General features: G+C 39.9%; 1 protein-coding gene across 5 annotated transcripts in view; it reads left to right on the top strand.

Moving 5' to 3' along the window:
* Positions 1–17,352, top strand: part of elavl2 (ELAV like RNA binding protein 2) — a 31,944-nt gene extending 14,592 nt beyond the window's left edge. For 2 of the 5 annotated variants that reach the window (XM_084924243.1, XM_084924244.1), the window contains exons 2-8: positions 768–858; positions 1,906–2,146; positions 7,712–7,815; positions 10,025–10,178; positions 11,998–12,223; positions 12,786–12,824; positions 14,627–17,352. In XM_084924243.1, coding sequence (XP_084780369.1) covers positions 787–858; positions 1,906–2,146; positions 7,712–7,815; positions 10,025–10,178; positions 11,998–12,223; positions 12,786–12,824; positions 14,627–14,957 — 1,167 coding nt within the window. In that variant the 5' untranslated portion in view covers positions 768–786 and the 3' untranslated portion in view covers positions 14,958–17,352. Of the gene's footprint in view, positions 1–767; positions 859–1,902; positions 2,147–7,711; positions 7,816–10,024; positions 10,179–11,997; positions 12,224–12,785; positions 12,825–14,626 lie in introns of all 5 variants that reach the window. The other 3 variants (XM_084924242.1, XM_084924247.1, XM_084924245.1) reach the window with 2 other exon arrangements.
* The last annotated feature ends 1,928 nt before the right edge of the window (positions 17,353–19,280 follow it).

Raw genomic sequence — 19,280 nt, 5'->3', positions numbered from 1 at the left:
TTGTTTGTGTCTAAATATTGTGTGTGTATATATAGGAATGTAGACATGGGTCACATGGCCACATGTGTTGCTGATATTTGGCATACTGTGTCTTGATGGACTTTAAAATGTAACTTCTGTGGCTTGGATTGTTTTTGGCTCATTTGTCTTTATTTTTAGTTGTAAGTGTCTTTGCCGCACTGTTAGTCAGTCTTTTGAATGCACTACTACGCAGTTGGGCTCTGCATGTCACCTTGATGAACTACTTAGGTTTTATTTTTTATTTTTATTTTTTTAAGAGCAGGTATGTTAAGACAAAGTAAACATGTAGATTATTTCACCCTGGATGTTTCCACTTTTATTACTTATGTGCGCCTGGAGTTTTTAAAAAAAATGCAGGAATGTGTTGGCTTAGCAGTCTTAGACAAATTAACTTGTGCTTTGCGGTCTTGGTGAGCATCTTTGTATAGCGCACTCATCCATTATACAAATTCCCATTCCTCATGCTTATTGTCCCTGTTGTGGCCAGGTTGCTCTGTAGACTGAACACTCTACACTTCTCGGTTTTGCTTTTCTCTCCTTACTGTAGATGAATTGTGACCAAGTGAAACATTGCCTTTTGCTGCTTCTTGGTTTTCACCAATCTGCATGGACAGCCAGTTCGAAAAAAGGGGAGGGAAAAAATGGCCTCCTTTTTACCCCCCAAACGCTGACATGTGATCATCTCTGACTGTTGCTTTTGTTGTTGTTGATCTAACATGAAGTACTTTTTGTGTCCACATTTTCAGACGGCAACTCCAAACTAACATGGCAGTCAGACTGTGCGATGTGGCTTCTCTGCTTAGAAGTGGTTCGTGGGCGCCTGAGCCTTGGACTGGGGTCTGTGGCACTTTTATTTTTATTTTTGGAAATTATTTGTCCAGAAGGCCTTTGTCTCAGTGCTCAGGCCATACCAATGATAGTTCTTGTATTATAACATTGAATCTAAATCAATTTACGTATTAAATGTAGGCACCTTTTTGCAGTTTGTATGAAGAGCTCCCATGTTTAATGTCTCACTGTATTGGTATGGTCTAAAACTCTCTACTGCCCCTGTCTACTCTGTATTTAACTTATAGCATCACTGCTTTTAAAATTATAGCCTTGTACTCTGTGTGACGATAATTTAAAGTGAGAATAATAGTGGTGTGATTACATCGCTCTGCTTTCTGGTGAATCTGTTAATTAAGGATGACTCTTCATACATTAACGTGCTGCTGGTTGCCTTAACTGATTACGCATCGTTTCGGCCTGTTCCCCGATGCTAGCGTACTGATGGCTGCAGGTTTTGGGCTTCTGTAGGCTTGGCATTTTCTAATTTTGGTGAATGAAATGTTACTACTGCAGTAGGAAGTTTAAAATGCTGGAAAGATAATTTTTAATATTCTCACCTCAGTTGTTGCGCATATGGCAGATTAATAGATTGCCTTATTGCACAGGGTGTCTCCTGTTTTCTCATAAAAGCAGCAATAACAAATATCAGAGTAATTAAACAAATTTGGAGGGGTCCAATCTCAACTTCCAGTATTTTTGGGGGTTATATTGCTAAAATCTAACATTTGTCCTCATACCTGAGCTAAAGTTAAATTGACATGATTAACACCTGTACTCAGTTTCTTCTGTGGTGATAAACTCTTGACATTGACAGCTTGCAGTGTGGTTTTTTTTTTTTATTTTTTGTTGGGTTAATCACCTGTAATGCTGTGCTGCATTAAATGATTAACACTATTTTTTTCTTTAATCTTTAAATTTCACCAGTGGTTGTTATTCCACTAAAACAATGTTTACTGTGTGAAGAGCGTCCTTTTTTAACTGCTGGTTTTATGCTTTTTGTTTCATTTGCATTTAGTTTTGATTTTTTTTTTTTTCTTTCTGTCTCTTTAGCAGGTAATTGCTGCCATGGAAACACAGCTATCCAATGGGCCCACTTGCAACAACACAAGCAACGGTCCTTCAACTATCACAAACAACTGCTCCTCACCTGTAGAGTCAGGGAGCGTAGAGGACAGTAAAACTAACTTGATAGTCAACTATCTGCCTCAGAACATGACCCAGGAGGAACTGAAGAGTTTGTTTGGGAGCATCGGAGAAATTGAGTCCTGTAAACTAGTTCGAGACAAAATCACAGGTAACAACTGTTTGCATTGCTTACGCTGGTTAATGATTGCAGAACCACCTATGTGTGCATTATTATTTTGTTTTTTGCATTGGTGCATTTTTTTCTATTTAGACTATTTAGATTTTTTTCAGGTTAATATAGATTTTGAACAAATGGTCGGCCTGTTTGTGCCGTAGGCTTTTGTGTTGCATGCACAGTGAGTTTTTTCCCTTTTTAAATGAGCCATAAAATAATTGACACCAACAAAGAAAGACCTTCATTCTTCATTCTTGAGCATGCATACTGCTTGATTATACAGTCGGCAAAAAGGAAACATTTGAGCAATATTAACATTCATTTTTGAATCCGGTGCTCAAAGGGTTGTTTTTTGCGTTTCACTGACAGTTGTGTCATTTAAAAAAAATTGCACAGTGTCATTAAAGATTTTCAACCTCGCTGTCATTCATCGAGGCCTGAAGTACAGTTTAAGTGTTCCTGTAACTGCTTTGATGTGTTGGTTTCTACTAGAGCCAGTAGGGAAATGGCATTTTCAGAAAACTCCCTGTGGGAACATCCTGTTCAGTGTACAGTATTTGGGTTGGTGGACAATTTGCAAATGATTTCAGGTTTTTAATGGGAGGAATGCAGCTGGCAGAGACACAGTGACACGGTCTATGTGACATGAGCAGCTAGATAATGGTCGAGGCTGCAGGATTCTCACTACTAGCTGTTTGTGGTTAAGGTTATGGAGACCTTTCAGCGTTTCTCTCTGCCTGAGATGAAAATCCATTTGTTTTGTTTGCATTTTCTTCTGAATCAACAGTCAGCGGAGAGAGCGAGCAGTGCTTTTCCTTGAAATGATGCTTGAGGCTGAGAGAGGGGTGGCTGAGGGATGCAGTGACTTTAGATCCTGTGACTCTGACCTACATTAAATTAATATGTCAACTGTACACCCACCCACTTTGAAATATTCATGTTAATATTTCAGTTCCTGTGTATACCTGATCATTATTCACAGGTCTGTCTTTGCAGGGTTGCTACTATTCCCAAAAGTTACTGCTTCATTTTTAAAAATGCTGTCAAATCCTCAGACTATGTCAAGCTAAATTGTCTCTCGCTGCCTCCAACTACACCAGCTGCATTCTCTTATGCTTTCTCTAAAAAGCATTTCTGTTATAGCTGTATTTGTAGAGCCGATTCTTTGGACTGGCACAACAGATGTGTAAATCAGGAAGGTTATATTTCATTGGTGTAAACAAATGATGGCAAGGAGTAGACCACAAACCCAGGATGGTACTTGTGGGCATAGAAGACGGAGGGAGGGGTGTCTTATTATTTATTTATTGAATTTAAACTATTTACATGCAGTGATGATGAAAAATTATTTAGTCTTGCCTGGGATAAATGCCCTTGTGTAGCCATGCATAAAAGAAATGTATTTAATAATGTGTGAAATGGGTTGCGTTGACTTGACAAGTGATCCCTGTTTAAAATCAGTGTACAGCACAGCCTACTTGGGTGATTGAACATAAACAACGTTTGATAGGTTGCATATTTAGGCGAGCTAGTGTGAATGCAACACTCAAACTAATTTCCGAGCGAGGCACTAAATGAAACGTGTTGTTTGAAATCAGCCTGCCCCTGTGTGAGAACGATTTAAGCACTACGAGGTCCTGATTCATGCATGCCGCAGCTGAAATGTAGGATTTGATTCAGGAAACGATAGAAGCGCTCTGTGGACGAGTTTTGTTTTGGGTGACAAGACATGAACCTGTATGTTGCCTCGTCTTTTCTTTTAGTATGGGTAATTTTCACTTCAAACAAGACGTAAATAGACGCTCGTCTTGATCCAAGTGCTTTGAGCTTGATGATTTGCGCTCTTAAATGTTGGTTTTATATCTTTTCCACTAGATTGTTTTGTGTGTGTGTGATCAGGGCAGGGAAATATTTTGTACAAATAGACGTTCTGTGTCCATTAAGTACACTGAATCCTTGCATATAGTTTGATTTTTGACGTTAAAAGATAACAGAACTTGATTTCTCTGAACAGACTTCTTCCAAACTTTTGACATGCTTATTAGACTCTGTTCAAAGAAGTCATGCCATTAGTTAATGCTGTGGTTTTTAAATATGGTCAGTTTACCTTTAAAACACTAATTAGCACAGCTTTTTCAGGTAGCTGTAATTAAACAATTCAAACCCTTGCTTGATCCTGCTAACTATAGACTGATCTCCAGCCTTGGGTCATTTTTAAACACGTAAAACAGCTGAGTGATCATCTGCAGAGCAATGATTTCCAATGATTTCGAGTCAGTGCAAAGCAGCACAGATGGATGATTGTCTGATGGTGTTCTAGTCTTTGTCCTCCTTAGACCTCAGTGTAATATTCAGTACAGTTCACAACATTTACTACAGAGATTTAAAAACATGTTATTAAAGGAAATGTGTTGCACCAGCTTGAGTTGTATTTATGGATTTAGGTTGCTGAGGGAGTTCAACACGGTACTGTGCCGGGACAGGACATGTTTATCCTGAAGTAAACACTACATGCATTTAACCATAGCATGTACAGGTGTATCTTTGAGAGATTTATTTTTCTTCTTCTGTGGTGGGACTCGACTGAGATGGAAGCACGGTGACTCACTTGTGGTTCTCAGTTTTCCAAGTACAATGGGAGGCAGAGCCTTTCTATGGAACAAGCTCCCATTTTGGATTCAGGAGACACGCTCCCTCTCTCTGCTTTTAAGATTGGGCTTCAAACTTTGCTTTTTCATAAAACTTTCAGTTAAGGATGTTTCATTTGACCCTGAACCATCGCATCCATAGTTAAGCTGCTATAGGTTCAGGCTGCTGGGGGATTTCTCACGATGCACTCAGTGTTTCTCCTTCACCCACCTCTCTTCACTCACTCTGCGTTTACATGACACTACTTTGTCTTCCTTCTCCAGTGCTTGTTGTGCTCGTCTCTCTGTGCTGTGTGGTTCTCTCCTCTCCTTTCCAATCTCCCTTTAACTGGTTTCTCCCAGCTTTTCCACCCTACCATCATCAGGTTTTGGCTCATAGGGAACTGCATGCTTGTTAGGATTCTCACTCTTTAACATTGCAGGGTTTTTACCTTGAAACACAAAGTGTTTTGAGGCGACCGTTGTGATTGTCGCTATGAATAAAACTGAGTGACAGTTGCAGCAGGCTCTTTAGTGAATCAGTGCTTAGATGAAGTCTGTTGCTGCAAACTCTAAAAGATCAGTGTGGCTATTTTGTAATTATATTTATTTTTGTTCAAGTAGAAATGCAGCCAGCTGGAGACGGTGAATTCTTGGCTCTCCAGCTGGCAGAAGATGCATGTCAAAGAGCATGCTTAAGGAAGGTAAATTATAGGTAACTGTGTGCATTTGCATAAACAGCCCTGCCTAAAGCAAATTAAAGCTCTGAAAATGGCATTAATCCCCACTGAGCTCTAGTTTCTATCAATGCACAAGTTAAATTTAATATAGAAGCTGCACTTTTGATTTGAAAATAAGCTTTTAAAGTAGTGCTTTTTATCCTTTTAAGGGAGCTTGAATTGGTGCTTAATAAAATGCCCTTAATGTTATTCAGAACCTCGGTTGTTTCTCAGGAATGATTCTCGTTTTCAGCTCTGCATAAAACCGTATCCCCTCCAGACTCTGTTGCTTTTGTCTCTCCCTTGGCCCTTTGGCAATGGATTTAAGCCAGCCTACATCTGTGCGCTGCTGCTACATCAGATGTTGAGTAATCACCAGAGAGAGATGCATGCTTCCTCTTTGCTTTAAATGTTCACGCTTTGGCTGCTGCAGCAGAAAGCAGCTTAGTCTGTGTCATTTTCCTCCCACTATGGATAGCAGTAGGTCTGTACTGGAAGCTGGGTGCAGCTCTCTGAAAGTGCTTCTCAGCATGTCTCTGCTGCTCCTTTAATGACAGCTGAAAGCCAACAAGTTGTTTGTTAAAGGGCCTCTTGTCTTTACAGTGGATGCGATGGATGTTAGACACTCCATAGGAAGGTGTCACAAAAGCTTCGCATGCTTGTATAGAGCGTCTGTAGGGGAACATTGTACAGCAAGCATTTTGCCCTCAGGGCTCAAGTAGATGTTTCATTTCACCAGCTCATTTCAAAGACTTGGCATATTTCTCCTGGCGATAATGTTCCCTGACCTGGAGGTGAAATTAAGTTTATGAACTTTGTGAGTCACTGCTTGTTCTGCTGTGATCAAGCAGTGAGATGGATTAAAGCGGTATGGGAGTGTATAGGGAGCTCAGCTGCGTAGAAAAGCAGTCTCGAGATATTTCATAGTTGGATGTTTTAATTATTGTAAACAAAATTTAGTGTGCTCTGAGTTACAGTTCAGCCTGTTTAGGTGCAACACAGAAACCCAAAGATCAGGGACATTTATCACTTGAAAATGCATTTATTATTAAATCGTTATGCTTGATTATATGAATAAATATCTTAATATATTAACAGTAATAATCCTATAATTAACCAGCAGTGGGATTTCAGTCTTTCAACTGTGCAGGGTAGTAAGGAATTGGTTCATATGAATGGCCTTTTCTCAGCTATTCACTGTAGCGATGCATCAACAAGGACAACTTACTGGTGCAAGAAAGCATCACCAGATAGATGCTGAGATAAATGTGTCCATTCTCATTACAAAATACATGCATGAATGGGGACAGTAATTTAATATCTAAAATTTAAATAGCTTACTTTAAATTCAGCGTATCACCTGTGCAGTGGTGCACAGATGTGACGGTGTCTGTTACAGTATTGTGCAGTAGACATGAATGTCTCAATGAGAGCTTTTTTGGGCAGTAGGAAAAAATGTATATATTTTTGGCAGTTTGAAGCATGGAGTGAGTTAATATATCACTGAAAGAATAGAAAGTCTAGTTTTAAGTGCATTTAATTAGGGGCACCCGAGAGATGGAGAAAAGTCTATATTGAAGAGAAGAAATCTGCTACTGCAGGAAGAACTTCTCACGCAATCATTGCTTTAATATAACTAATCAAAGTGCAGGTTAATGGTGTCATGAGCCTCACTGTCAGAGATTTAAATTATTTTTAATTTCCCAAAACTTTCCGATGCTATTCAGCTTGTTTATATATGTGCTGCATTAATATGGTGAAACTGCTCGAGATGGTGAACTTGACCGGCAGTGAAATTGCAGAGAAACCCAGGATGTGGGTGGAGGAAATTGAATTGCCTCTGTGCGCATAGTGAGTGGGTGTCAATCTATTGTACATTTTAGAGATAAACTGCAGCGGGAGGGGAAGACATTGAGCCTTGGCTACTTCGCTCTGTCGTAGATGAGTTGGTGTGAAAGCAGAGCAATTGCTTGTCATTTTTAATTTAAAACCTGTTTGTCAAAGAGCGTGTTTAGTTTGTTTACAACCTGTGGTAAATTTCCTGAGATTTGTAGAAAATGGTTTGACCTCTGTGCTGTGCCAGATATGAGATTGTTTGGGGAGGGGGTAAAACCACATTTATGCTAATTCTGCTGATTCTAAAAAGACCTGTTTTTGCACACATTTGTCTTGAATTTCATGTCACATTAATTTTATTTATATTGTGATTGCAGGGCAGAGCCTAGGCTATGGATTTGTGAATTATGTGGACCCAAAGGATGCAGAAAAGGCCATCAATACCTTAAATGGCTTGAGACTTCAGACCAAAACCATCAAGGTAAGACATCATATGTTATCCTTTTTGACAGGTTTGAAAAAATAAAATGTCTTACCGGTTATGTCTGGCTCTGTAGGTTGGAGTTGAGACATAATGAGGCTGGAGCAGTGTGGGGTGTAAAGGGAGCCTATTGTTAATCTGGGCACAGGCGGCTTTGCTTGGGCCTCTAGTAGAGCAGAACTGTTTCTATGGTTGCATGTGCTGTAGCACTGCTGTATGCCTTTACAGGGAGGTGGCTGCCATTAGCATTCATCAGGCAATGTAGCACTCAATGTGCTGGTGGAAAAACTCATTTGCTTCATATAGTACTGCAGGATTTGTGGATGGTGGAGTCAGATGATACTTTTTTTTTTTTTCCTTTTTTTTGTGCTGGCCTTACGAGGAGCTAGCCTTCTCATATCAGGCAGAAAGCTATTAGAGCATTTCTGTGGGCAAAAACACATTTTGTAATAGAAAATTGATGTTTGAATAGCACCAAATTTGTAAGCTGTACGCTTGATTATTTCTGTTTTTAACACTTCAATATTGTGCAGATGTGGCCTGTCATGACAGTGAAAGATGTAGTGTTGTGAGCCATACCGCTTCAATTCCACAAATCGGAGCCCATCTTTCTCTCATGTCGCTGCCTGTCTCAGTTCATACCCCTGAAAGTAGAACATGGTAACGTTGCCTTATGCATCACACATCCGAAACTCTCTAGCTGCCCTGTCAGAAGTGCAAATAAACCCAGTGAAGTGGAGGAATATACTTTGCAAATATTAGCATTAAATAAAGTGTGAAGGTTAGACTATGGAGGAGGCTGGGCAGGGGGCTTTAGCTTTTACTGTTATCAGTCTACTCTTCACCGGTGGTACATGGCAGATTTTGAGGTGTGGTCACTTGACCTTTATTTATTCCCATAAAATCATGACATAGGAATAGAGATAAGTGTGACGCTAGGGGGAACACACTCACACACTCTGTTCTTTCTTTGTCTGATTCTCTCAATTCTCTTCCACAAAACCATCCTCCAACACTTCTTATCACATCAGCTCTGAAAATTTAGGCTGCTTTGGTTCCTGCAGATTATCAGACAAATCTCGACATAACCGAAAATGAGATGGTGCATGGAGAAAAATGAATTTGACTGCTGAGGGGTGTAATGATGTATTGATCCACATGACCTGGTAGAGGATTATTGAGTCTACCTCTCTTTGCTATTACTTGTCTGGGTTTCTGGATGGATGTTTGTTTGCGCCCCATATTTATTCTAGCCTGTTGCTGGAGATTTTTCTGATATAATGTGAATTCAGAGGCAACAAAACCTCTAGAGTAGTTCAGATGAAGGTAAAGAGGCAGCCACATTGCTGTGTAGAGCGATTTTTAACACTTTGGGGTTTTTAAAAATTTTGTTTTATTTTGAAAGATGAGCTTTCTTGATGGGCCTGACGTTTAAATTGTCAGGATTTTGAGTTGAGGGACAAAATGTGGCAGGTTAAACTCTTTGTGGACAGGCTGGTTTGTCAGTGTCCAATTAATAATAATAATAATAATAATAATAATAATAATAATAATAATAATAATAATAATAATAATAATGTTTTAGTGTTTAGGTTTGCACTGAGGAAGACAGCAGCAGAAACCGGCAATGCACCACCCTAATGGTGCTAAAACCCAGCTGCTAACACTTACATCCTTTATATTAACTAATATGTTACAAACGCATTGAGTCACTGCAGTTTGTGGACACCACTTTTTTTTTTTTTCTTTTTTCTTGCAAAGCCCTGATTTCCTTTCACCTGCATTAATGGGGTCCCTCGGGTTAAGGATGGGAAAAGTTGAGCTCACTTTGGGACATTTTCAAATGTAGCCGACGGTCTGTATTGAATGTCTGGTTTGTGGTCTCACTGTGTTATCACGTGATGGTTAAAGTTGGAATACAGATGGTTTTACAAACACTGGCGGGCTTGATGTCTGCTGGCTATAATGTTAGGAGATGCCATACACAGTAATGTAGTCTACAGAAGACGACGTATTTAGTTTATCATGTGATGCAGTTCTGTGTGTGGCCTGCAAGTTCACTCACACATGAGTTAGTTTATATTCTCTCTGCTATGAATGGGTTACAGCATCTGTTTGGAGATAAGAATCAAAGGTGATGGATGGTCTAACCTGCTTGTGCGTAAACTGGCTGTAATATACTGAGGTCGTCAACTGTTTCCACTTGTAGGTTTCCTATGCGCGTCCAAGCTCCGCCTCCATCAGAGATGCAAATTTATACGTCAGTGGCCTGCCAAAAACTATGACTCAGAAGGAACTGGAGCAGCTCTTCTCTCAGTACGGACGCATTATTACCTCACGCATTCTGGTGGACCAGGTGACTGGTGAGTACAGCATGACAGCTTTCCCTCGTCTTTGTTCCATCTTCACTCTGTCACGCCCATCCTCCCATTTCCCTCGTGACTGCCAGCAAAATGACACAACCAGGACTGAGAAATGCATCAGAGGTGTTGCTACGAGGTTCCCAAAAATGCAATTTTCCACAAGACGTGCTCATAAATATGCATAGATGGAATATAAAATTGAGTATAAAGTAGCAGGACTCGATGCGTCATAATTTCTCCCTCCTGCCTGCACTTACTCCCTTTTCTCTTTCCATCCCCAAGGTGTACATGCGATGCCTGTTTTATGGCAAGAAATGAAATGCATTTAGAGCAGTTATATTCTCCTTTCCTCAGCTGTCAAGCAGAAGCCTTATGAAACACTGATAAACGGAATCTTTCACTGGGACATTTCCCAGTGGTTCTGTCCCACTGCTGAAGCTTATTCCTTCTGGCGTGTGTTATGGGAATGGCTGTTTTCATAGTTTTCAAACACAAAACCACTTGTTCCTTGAGGATTCAATGATCTTACCTTAGTATTAATAACCCAGCTCAGTCTTTCAAACACCAAAGCAGGATTGCAACCTGCAACTTTTTTTATGTATAGAAATAACAGAAATGTGTTAATGAGCTAAAAATGTAAAAGTAGCAAAATGTGCAGCAAAAACTTCTTACACAAATGACATGGGAGGCTGGCCTGATTGACCAATACTGGCAAAGACTGCGCTCATTGGCAGGCAGCAGTCACATATGTGACCGAGGGGAATGACATGCACTGGTGTCCCAACAGGGCATTAAGAGGGTAAATAAGTCGAAGCAGCAAGTCAAAAGTGATGCAGCCCACTTAAAAGCCATTAAATCACATGGAGCCCACCTCAACTTAAATCCTCTCAAATCAATGTGCAGGAGAAAGTGTTATTAAACAAATTAAATGTGCTGTCGCCCATAAATTGCTAATGCTAATCAACCATATGTAAGATTAAGGCCGATGTGTGACTCACCTGCCACTGTGACACAAACTTCAGTATAAGTGCAGTAAGTGTAGGTCAGACTGTCACAAACTAACCAGCTTATATTACCAGTTTTTATTCATTTTTATTTAAATTTATTTATGTAAATACATAACTGTACATACTTGAGTGATTTCAAACTGCATTTTATTACTATGGCCCACCTGCAGCACATTTGCAACCCAACACGGGGCCCCGACCCACACTTTGGGAATCACTGAGTTAAACAAATAACTAAATATGAATAATTAGCTTGTGTCTCTAGAGTGTCAAAGACCAAGTACCTGCATCATCAGTTTTTCTACATCTGTGCTAACATAATGTAGCTTTTTCCTAATGTTCAGCTGCTAATAACAGACAGTAAAATGTCACTTTACAGAGAAATTACAGCTGTTACACTGCTACCAGCCTAGTTATATATAAAGTTTACTTCATAGATGTCCATAAACACATGTCACTGCTGATGTATGTACTCCTCCTATGTGTGTATGTTGTGTTATTTAATGAATTTCCAGACGTGGAACGCACTTCGCTGTCAATACATACAAATATAAAAAAGCAAATGTTTGTGGTCACGCATGCTGTAAGGTCATGCTTTTTAAACTGGAGTAAGAAATTACTTTACGGTGTAGTGACAGACCTTGAAAGCAGTTCACTGTACTACTGGGTAAAATGGTAAAAGTCATATTGGAGGGGAATAAAAAGGCATATCGGCATTAAACGAGTCTACTTAAAAGGCTGATCATTAGTTCATGTTTTGACAGTCGGGTGAAGCTCAGTATGACTAATCTTGAGTTACTGGGCTCTCTCAGGTGTTTCCAGAGGAGTTGGCTTCATTCGTTTTGACCGGCGAGTTGAGGCTGAGGAGGCCATCAAGGGTCTGAACTGTCAGAAGCCGCCTGGTGCCACCGAACCCATTACAGTCAAGTTTGCAAACAACCCGAGCCAAAAGACCAGCCAGGCGCTGCTGTCCCAGCTCTATCAGTCACCCAATCGAAGGTACCCAGGACCCCTCGCACAGCAGGCACAACGCTTCAGGTAAAAGGGGCACACCAAAAAAGTATAATACTGCTAGTGAAGCTGATTTTGTTGACCCTCTGAGGTTTTTGGATATTAGCATTTAAATTGTCTCACTGGCAGTATTGTGAAAACATTGTGTCGGAGCTCGTCGGTACTCTGGGCAGAATATATCATCTCCATTATTACATTCTTGACTTTGCGGCACGTTGCAGACGTAGGCCTACCGCACAATCGGGTTTAAGCAGATTTTTGGCAAATGTGGAAATGAGATGAGCAATGAATGAACAAATTGTGCAAGTTAGTCCAAAAAATGTGTTAATTTTCAGTGTGCTGATTGATGTCAGTGGTTGTTAAAGCTGCCACCCTGTCAGCCTAATTGACCCTTTTCTGTATGAACTGCAAGTCTCCTGTTGGCTGTGTTGTGAAGGATGACTGGGAAAATTTAAGTGGAACAGCAGACTTTAATCGTGGTATCAGACCCATTACTCATCTTTGTCATCCTGTCAAAACTCATCAGCTTTCTGAAAAGTTTCTTTCTTATAAAATTAATTTGTCTGTTGGTGTTTTGCTTTTTTTTAAGGTTGGACAATCTGCTGAACATGGCCTACGGAGTCAAAAGGTAAATTGACTTTCTGTTTTAGATTCTGTAGTCTGCCTTAATTGATCCTTGAGGGAAATTCCGAGCTAACGCAAGGGAGGTGATGGGATACATTTTGTTGTTTATTTCCTATGAGCTCTATGGCAGTATTGTGTAGGTAGTTAACACTGCATAAAGTGGCACTGATTCAATATGAGACTGCTGCTCAAAGCAAATGCTTTTCTGTGCATCCACAACAAATATACACACAATTCAGTTGGTGTGGGTGAATCAGGCTGTTTGTCTTCACAGTAAGTCATGATGTAAATATTGAACAGTTGCTGCAGATGCCTAAAGGCAGAACTGTGTATGCTGAGAGCATAGGCTGGAGGGACAGGGTCTCTCCATTGTGTTAGACCAGCGGAGGACGTCAAAAACTATCTGCTAAATTTATCTGATTTAAGTCGCTCTTACTGCCTGATGTGGCATCGTTTCTGGTTTGGTTTACAATTTCTAATGCATAAATAACATGACTGCATTGTCTGTAGGTTGCTAACCGGGTCGATATCTTTTAATCTAATTGAGTATTTAGTACGTTAATACTAAAGAGCAGCATGTGGTCTGCTCAGCTGCCCTGTTGGAGAATCTGAAGTGCAGTTCGTGGCAAAATGTGGTGACTCTTTATGGTTTGAACAAAGCAGAGTCTCTGTATCTGAGGGGACACTGAGGTGACTGTTTTAGTGGCCATGCTTGGCATCCACTCAGTGTTTAACATAAACGGGTTTAGGTATTTGTCCTTTTAAACGTGTTCTCTGAAATAAGGAAACTGTATAAAATCAGCTGCTGGTGATGCAGTGGAGTGCTTTAATCTAGAGCTAATGTCACAACATGTGATAGATTAAAGCACTGTCTACGCCGCTTGTCTACATAACAAAGGGCAGACTCTTACAATCTTACTCGCTATTGCACAAAATTGCACGTTTGTATTGAGCTTTGCACTCTTACCTTGATCTATTATGGACAGCCCTGTCCTGTTTTAAACTTTGTTGCGTCAGACGTCTTTCAGGATTCGCCGGGATACCAGTTTGTCTCAGTTCAGTTTTATAAGAATGTCTTCCTCGTGTGTGATTGAAGTCCAGTTCCCTGAAAGCTCAAAGAGCCATCACCAGCAGCAATAGACGTGCGATTTCTCCTCTGCCGTGCTCGTTGGCTGACGTCTTGGTTGCCAAATTTCTCCGTGGGTCCTTGATGCTGGGAGCACACCTGTCATAGTGGATGTTCCCTGAGAGGCCAAGTGGAGCAGCTAATCTTGTGTGACACCTGCTGCAATAATTCATAGGCTTTTCATGCACTTTGAATTTTGTTTCTTAAATCTGCAAAAGCACACTTACCAAAGGCCAGAGCCTTTCTGTGCCTCGTTATTATGCTCTTGGCAACTGCCGCATTTATATAGAATTTATTTCCCTTTATAATTTGCCAGTTTTTGATTTAGAGGAAAAAATTTCCTTTGCAGTCGTGAAGCTACAAACTAAATGTGTGGGGAGTAGCTCGAGGACTGAATCTGCATTTATTCTGAGGGTTGCTGCTCAGGTGACTTGCTGCAGAAGATGAAGTGTGTTTTGTGAAAAATCTGATTATGTAATTCCTGAAATGAAAGAATGGCACTAGCACCATATGGCCATAGAAGCATCCATGGCTCATGATGTGTGGGTAGAGCTGATCCCTGCAGAGACTTGTCACACTCTGTTAGGCTTGTTGGTACGATCTCCTGTCTTATAAAATGGCCCGTTTTGTGCTCATTTTGGCTCTTGCCTTGAACCATGTTACTTTTTGTGTTTTAACAGCAGGTTCTCCCCGATGGCCATTGACGGGGTGACCAGCTTGGCTGGCATCAACATCCCGGGGCACGCGGGCACTGGCTGGTGCATCTTCGTCTACAACCTGGCTCCGGACGCAGATGAAAGCATCCTTTGGCAGATGTTCGGGCCGTTTGGTGCTGTCACAAACGTCAAGGTTATCCGCGACTTTAACACAAACAAGTGCAAAGGATTTGGTTTTGTCACCATGACTAATTACGACGAGGCAGCTGTGGCCATCGCCAGCTTGAATGGATACCGCCTTGGGGACCGAGTTCTGCAAGTGTCATTCAAAACCAACAAAACACACAAAGCCTGAAACTCAGATTGTTTCTAGAAAACTCACCAGAAAATGGAAACAGAAAATGGAAGCGTATTGACCGTAACTTTCTACATTAGTAACAAGAGCTTTGTAAATCAGTGTTGCGAAGAAAAACGATATTTAGCGTCCAACAATGTGATCTCTTTTTTTCCTTCTCTTTTTTCCCATTGCTACACTTTGAATCTTCTCTATACTTTAAAACAGAAAAATACCTGCAGGTCTTGATGCCTGTCATGTTGACTTCTCTTGCTGTCTTTACAGATGGACCATCTAAAATGTTACTCTAGGTTTTGTCATTTTGTTGCACATCTGCTTTGAAACAGTAAGTCTTGTAAGGTTATGTGTAGTGATTTTTCTTTGTACTTCTGTGTCCTGATTTGCCACACGTGCGTTTATGCCTTCGGTGGTTAACAAGTACTTGCGTTGAACTATTTGCGGTTCTGTTAATTTTGTAAGTATTCTGTTTCCTGTAATATCAGTTGGTTATTGGTTGGCTGCATAATGTTGCTTATTGTACAATTAACAGATAAAAAGACAAAAAAAAAGATTCTTAAAGCAGTACCTTGCCAAAGAGCTAAGAACCTCTTTGATGTGGGTTTAAAAGCATCTATTTTTATAAAAAGAAAAATTTGGAGAAACTTTTTACTGGACCTGGAACAAAATATTTTGACTTGGATACTTTGAGAAATATCTTCATATGACACCTTGTGAGCTTTTGAACTTTACAAGAAAGTTTGCAGTGGTTGAAATTTCTGGAGAGATTTATGATGTAAAAGATACCTTTTGAGATCTTTGTATTACCTTTAGATTATAGAATCAGTGGCAGTGCTGGTTTCATTTGTAAAATCATCTGTGGGTACCCCCCCTCCCCTCAGTCGTCTGGTCGTTACGGCTAGCGACTCGCTTTCCGGTCTGATTTGGAAACGGACAAAACTTCAAAGGTTGATCTGCAAAAAGTGCATGAAAAATTAAAAACATGGAGATATCATAAAGGTAAATGGGGGATTTAAAAAAAAAAAAAAAAGGGAAAAAAGAAAAATCAGTTCTTCCTCTAAGATTCCCTTCAGATGGAGCTCATGGTGTTTTGTGGTGTATCTACAATATCATTAGACTGATTTTTGTCTTAATATCAACCGATGAGGGTTTTTACATACTTTGTATGAAAGATTGAAGACAAGCCAGTGAAGGCAGCAGCATCAAAAAACAACTAGCGTGACAAATAGAAGGGTTCCTCCTGAGCTTTGAGCTGTGTAAATAAGTCCTTTTTTATGTTGAGTACTTGGCAGACTTTGGTTTTCGTTTGGACTTCATTGAAAAGTGTGATTATTATATACAACTTGATTTTTCTTTTCAGGACTGTGTAAGGTCTTTTTTTTTGTTTTTGGATCTTTATTTTCAGTTTCTCTTCAGTTGAAATACTTGAGTTGTCGTCCTATGGACTAGCATTAGTGCATCAGATTTGTTGGTTGTTAGGTCTGTAGATAGTCTTGCTTCGTTAAAAAAAAAAGTATTAAGAAACTATAGACATTTGTTTTGTTTTTGTTTTTTTTTTTATATATAAACATTATAGATATATATTTATGTGGTAAAGAATGGATATAAACCACAGTTTTGAACTATTTGATTACTTTTTTCATACTCATATCTCTATATATAAATATATACGTAATGCATATAACCTGTCTTTAAAATCGTAAAAAGGTGTATATTGCTTTATTCACTTTGGGGAAGGGCGGTGAAGCAGTTCCATTAACAATAGCGAAGTTGGTTGCAGAAGTTTGTCAACATCTAGCTCATCTCGAACACACGAATGGAGGCTGGTTGAGCCTTAGATGCACTGAATACTGCACCTGCATCCTGCTTGGTATTTCAACCGATTATTAGTCATGCTTCCCCTTAAACGAGCAGTGTGCTATGCATTATATAATTATCTTTGCAACTGCTTTTTCTTTATCTATTCCTTCTTTGTGTTACTTGTACAAGTTAAACTTTAAGTCTAGATGAGTTGTGATACTTGCTGCTGTAGGGAAGAGACAACATTTGTCATGCCTGACCTGCCACTGCTGAGAATAAGTTTTGTTTTTCCTTTATGTAACTGCTTGATGATTTTTATTTATTTATTTTTTTTCCTTTTTTTTTTTTTTGGTCTTGGGAAATTGTGCTGCAGGTCTGGCATGAGGAAATGTTTCCTCCCATCCCTCTTTTCTCAATTCTTAATATGAGAGTGATTATTTATTTGAAGTTGTATAGTCTGACTTGGTTCACAGCATTTTTGGAATAGAATCTTTTTGTTAAGTATTTAAAAGGATGTACATGTTCTTTACTTTGTGTTTGGATACTTTTGGATTTTTTTTTCCATGTTCAGTACATCAATAAATAAGTTGAAGGGCAATGAAGCTTTGTGATTGGATCATTCCTGTTTCCTGTCTGACAGGAAACTGAGTTTTACTAACTACATGCCGAAATGTTTAGTTTTAAACTGTTGTACTTTAAGCTGGAAACGACCCCCATTAACTAGCCAGTCTAATTGCTTTGCTTTTCACTTGACAGTTGCTCAAATGCTTCAGTACTTAGGCTTCCTTAAAAAAAGCAATATGCAGTTTTTAACTTTGTTTAAATGATATGATGCACTTCCCTGCTGATGGGCAGATTTCCGGGCTTTTAAAGCTCTCTGCTTCTGTAGTAATTCTCTCCACTTACACGAGAAAGGCAAATAGATTTGCAGAATGTTTAAATGCCCGGTGAGTCAAACTTTACTGGCAGTAAAATGGTAGGGTTCATCTTTTCTAAATTAAATTGGACAAGATTTATTTTAGAATGAAGTAGCCTTAAAGTGGACCTGTTATTAACGGCTCAGTCTTCCCTATTTAGTACTCGTCCTTGGTGCAGCGCTTCAGTTCATCCACCGTCTCAAACGAGCTCGATTGGTACAAAGGGCTGTGCCACGGAAATGTCCAGCAGCCGCCTGAACATGCAGGCCCGGATGGATCCATGCTTTCATGTTCAAGTCTGACCCTGACTCACGCATTTACAATCTTCTATCATCCAACTGTATAAGCCTGTGTGAGTTGTAGCCCCAGTTTCCTGTTCTGGGATGACGGTGTCCTGCTACTTTAGTAATCTGCTCCAAGATTCAACATGTTGTTCATTCACAGATGCTCTTCTGCAGAACTTGGTTGTAACAAGCGGTTATTCGATTTAGTTGCCCTCCTATTAGTGCAAAGCAGTCTTGCTGTTTTCTTCTGGTCTCCACTACAATATTTTCCTTTTTGGACATTTCTCTAAACCTTAGATGGCGGTGTTGGGAAACCAGTAGAGCAGTTTCTGAAGTATTCAGACCAACCTGTCTGGCATCAACAACCAGTTTGAACTTTAGCAGGCTGTGTTACCGTGTGACCAAATTTGCATTTTAAAGCAATTGAAAGTGAACCTAATAAAGTGGCCACCTTTTACTGAAACCTTACGATCATGAGACGACACTTTTAACCCACCCAACTGCTTCACTTTGGAAATTTGGGGTGTGAGGAGGGGTTGCCACTGTAGCTGTACCTTCTTAGCTTTTCACTGCACTGTAGTACTGAGGTTGGAGTAGTTTAGATACAATATTTGAAAGTGCTGAACTTCAAATGTGTTTAAAAAAAAAAAAAATGCTAATCTATTTTCAGGTTTCTTCTGCAGGAGGTTGAGGTATAATTGGGGCACAGTTCAGGTGCTGACTTGAATGTTCCAACACAAAGAGCAGCGCAAGGCTTGAAGGAAGAAGCCTGGTCTAGAGTATTGATTTTTTTTCTTTCTCCCCTTCCTTTTTTTTTATCTCATGCTCCACTTGAGGCTGACGGTCGCTGATGAAATGGCCTGCTTTGAAGTGCGCTTCCCTACAGAGCAGCCACCTCACTGCCCGACTGTCATTTTAGGAGCACTGCAAGGACGTAGATGGGAGCTGCTTTATAACCCAGTTCCTTTTTTTTTCTTCTCTTTTCCCCCTTTTGTAAAGAAAGCATTTCTGAAGTATCCACTTTTTTTTTTTTTTTTTTTTTTAAGGGGGGGGGAGTGGGGTTTCAGCACACTGCTCAGTTTAATGAAAACAATATTTATGGCATGCTCAGTCGTGTAGTCATTCTAGCTCTCTGTTTGGCTCCAGCAGATAAGAAGGCTGCTCTTTGAGCTCCTTATAAAGCTTCCCCTCCGATATTTACGGTTCCATTAGCCTGCGTGCGCAAGCAGAAATGTCTTTCCCTGAAAGGAGTCGTTTTTTTGTTTAAAAGCAGTGTCAATATTAAGATTTCATGACACTTCTCTGGTTTGTGGATCTTTGCTGGA

Source organism: Perissodus microlepis, chromosome 3 (assembly GCF_051167445.1).
Source record: "Perissodus microlepis isolate ML-2025 ecotype Zambia chromosome 3, ASM5116744v1, whole genome shotgun sequence".
NCBI lineage: Eukaryota > Metazoa > Chordata > Actinopteri > Cichliformes > Cichlidae > Perissodus > Perissodus microlepis.
Note: the sequence above shows the minus strand (reverse complement) of the source record. Positions and strands in the feature narration are given on the sequence as shown.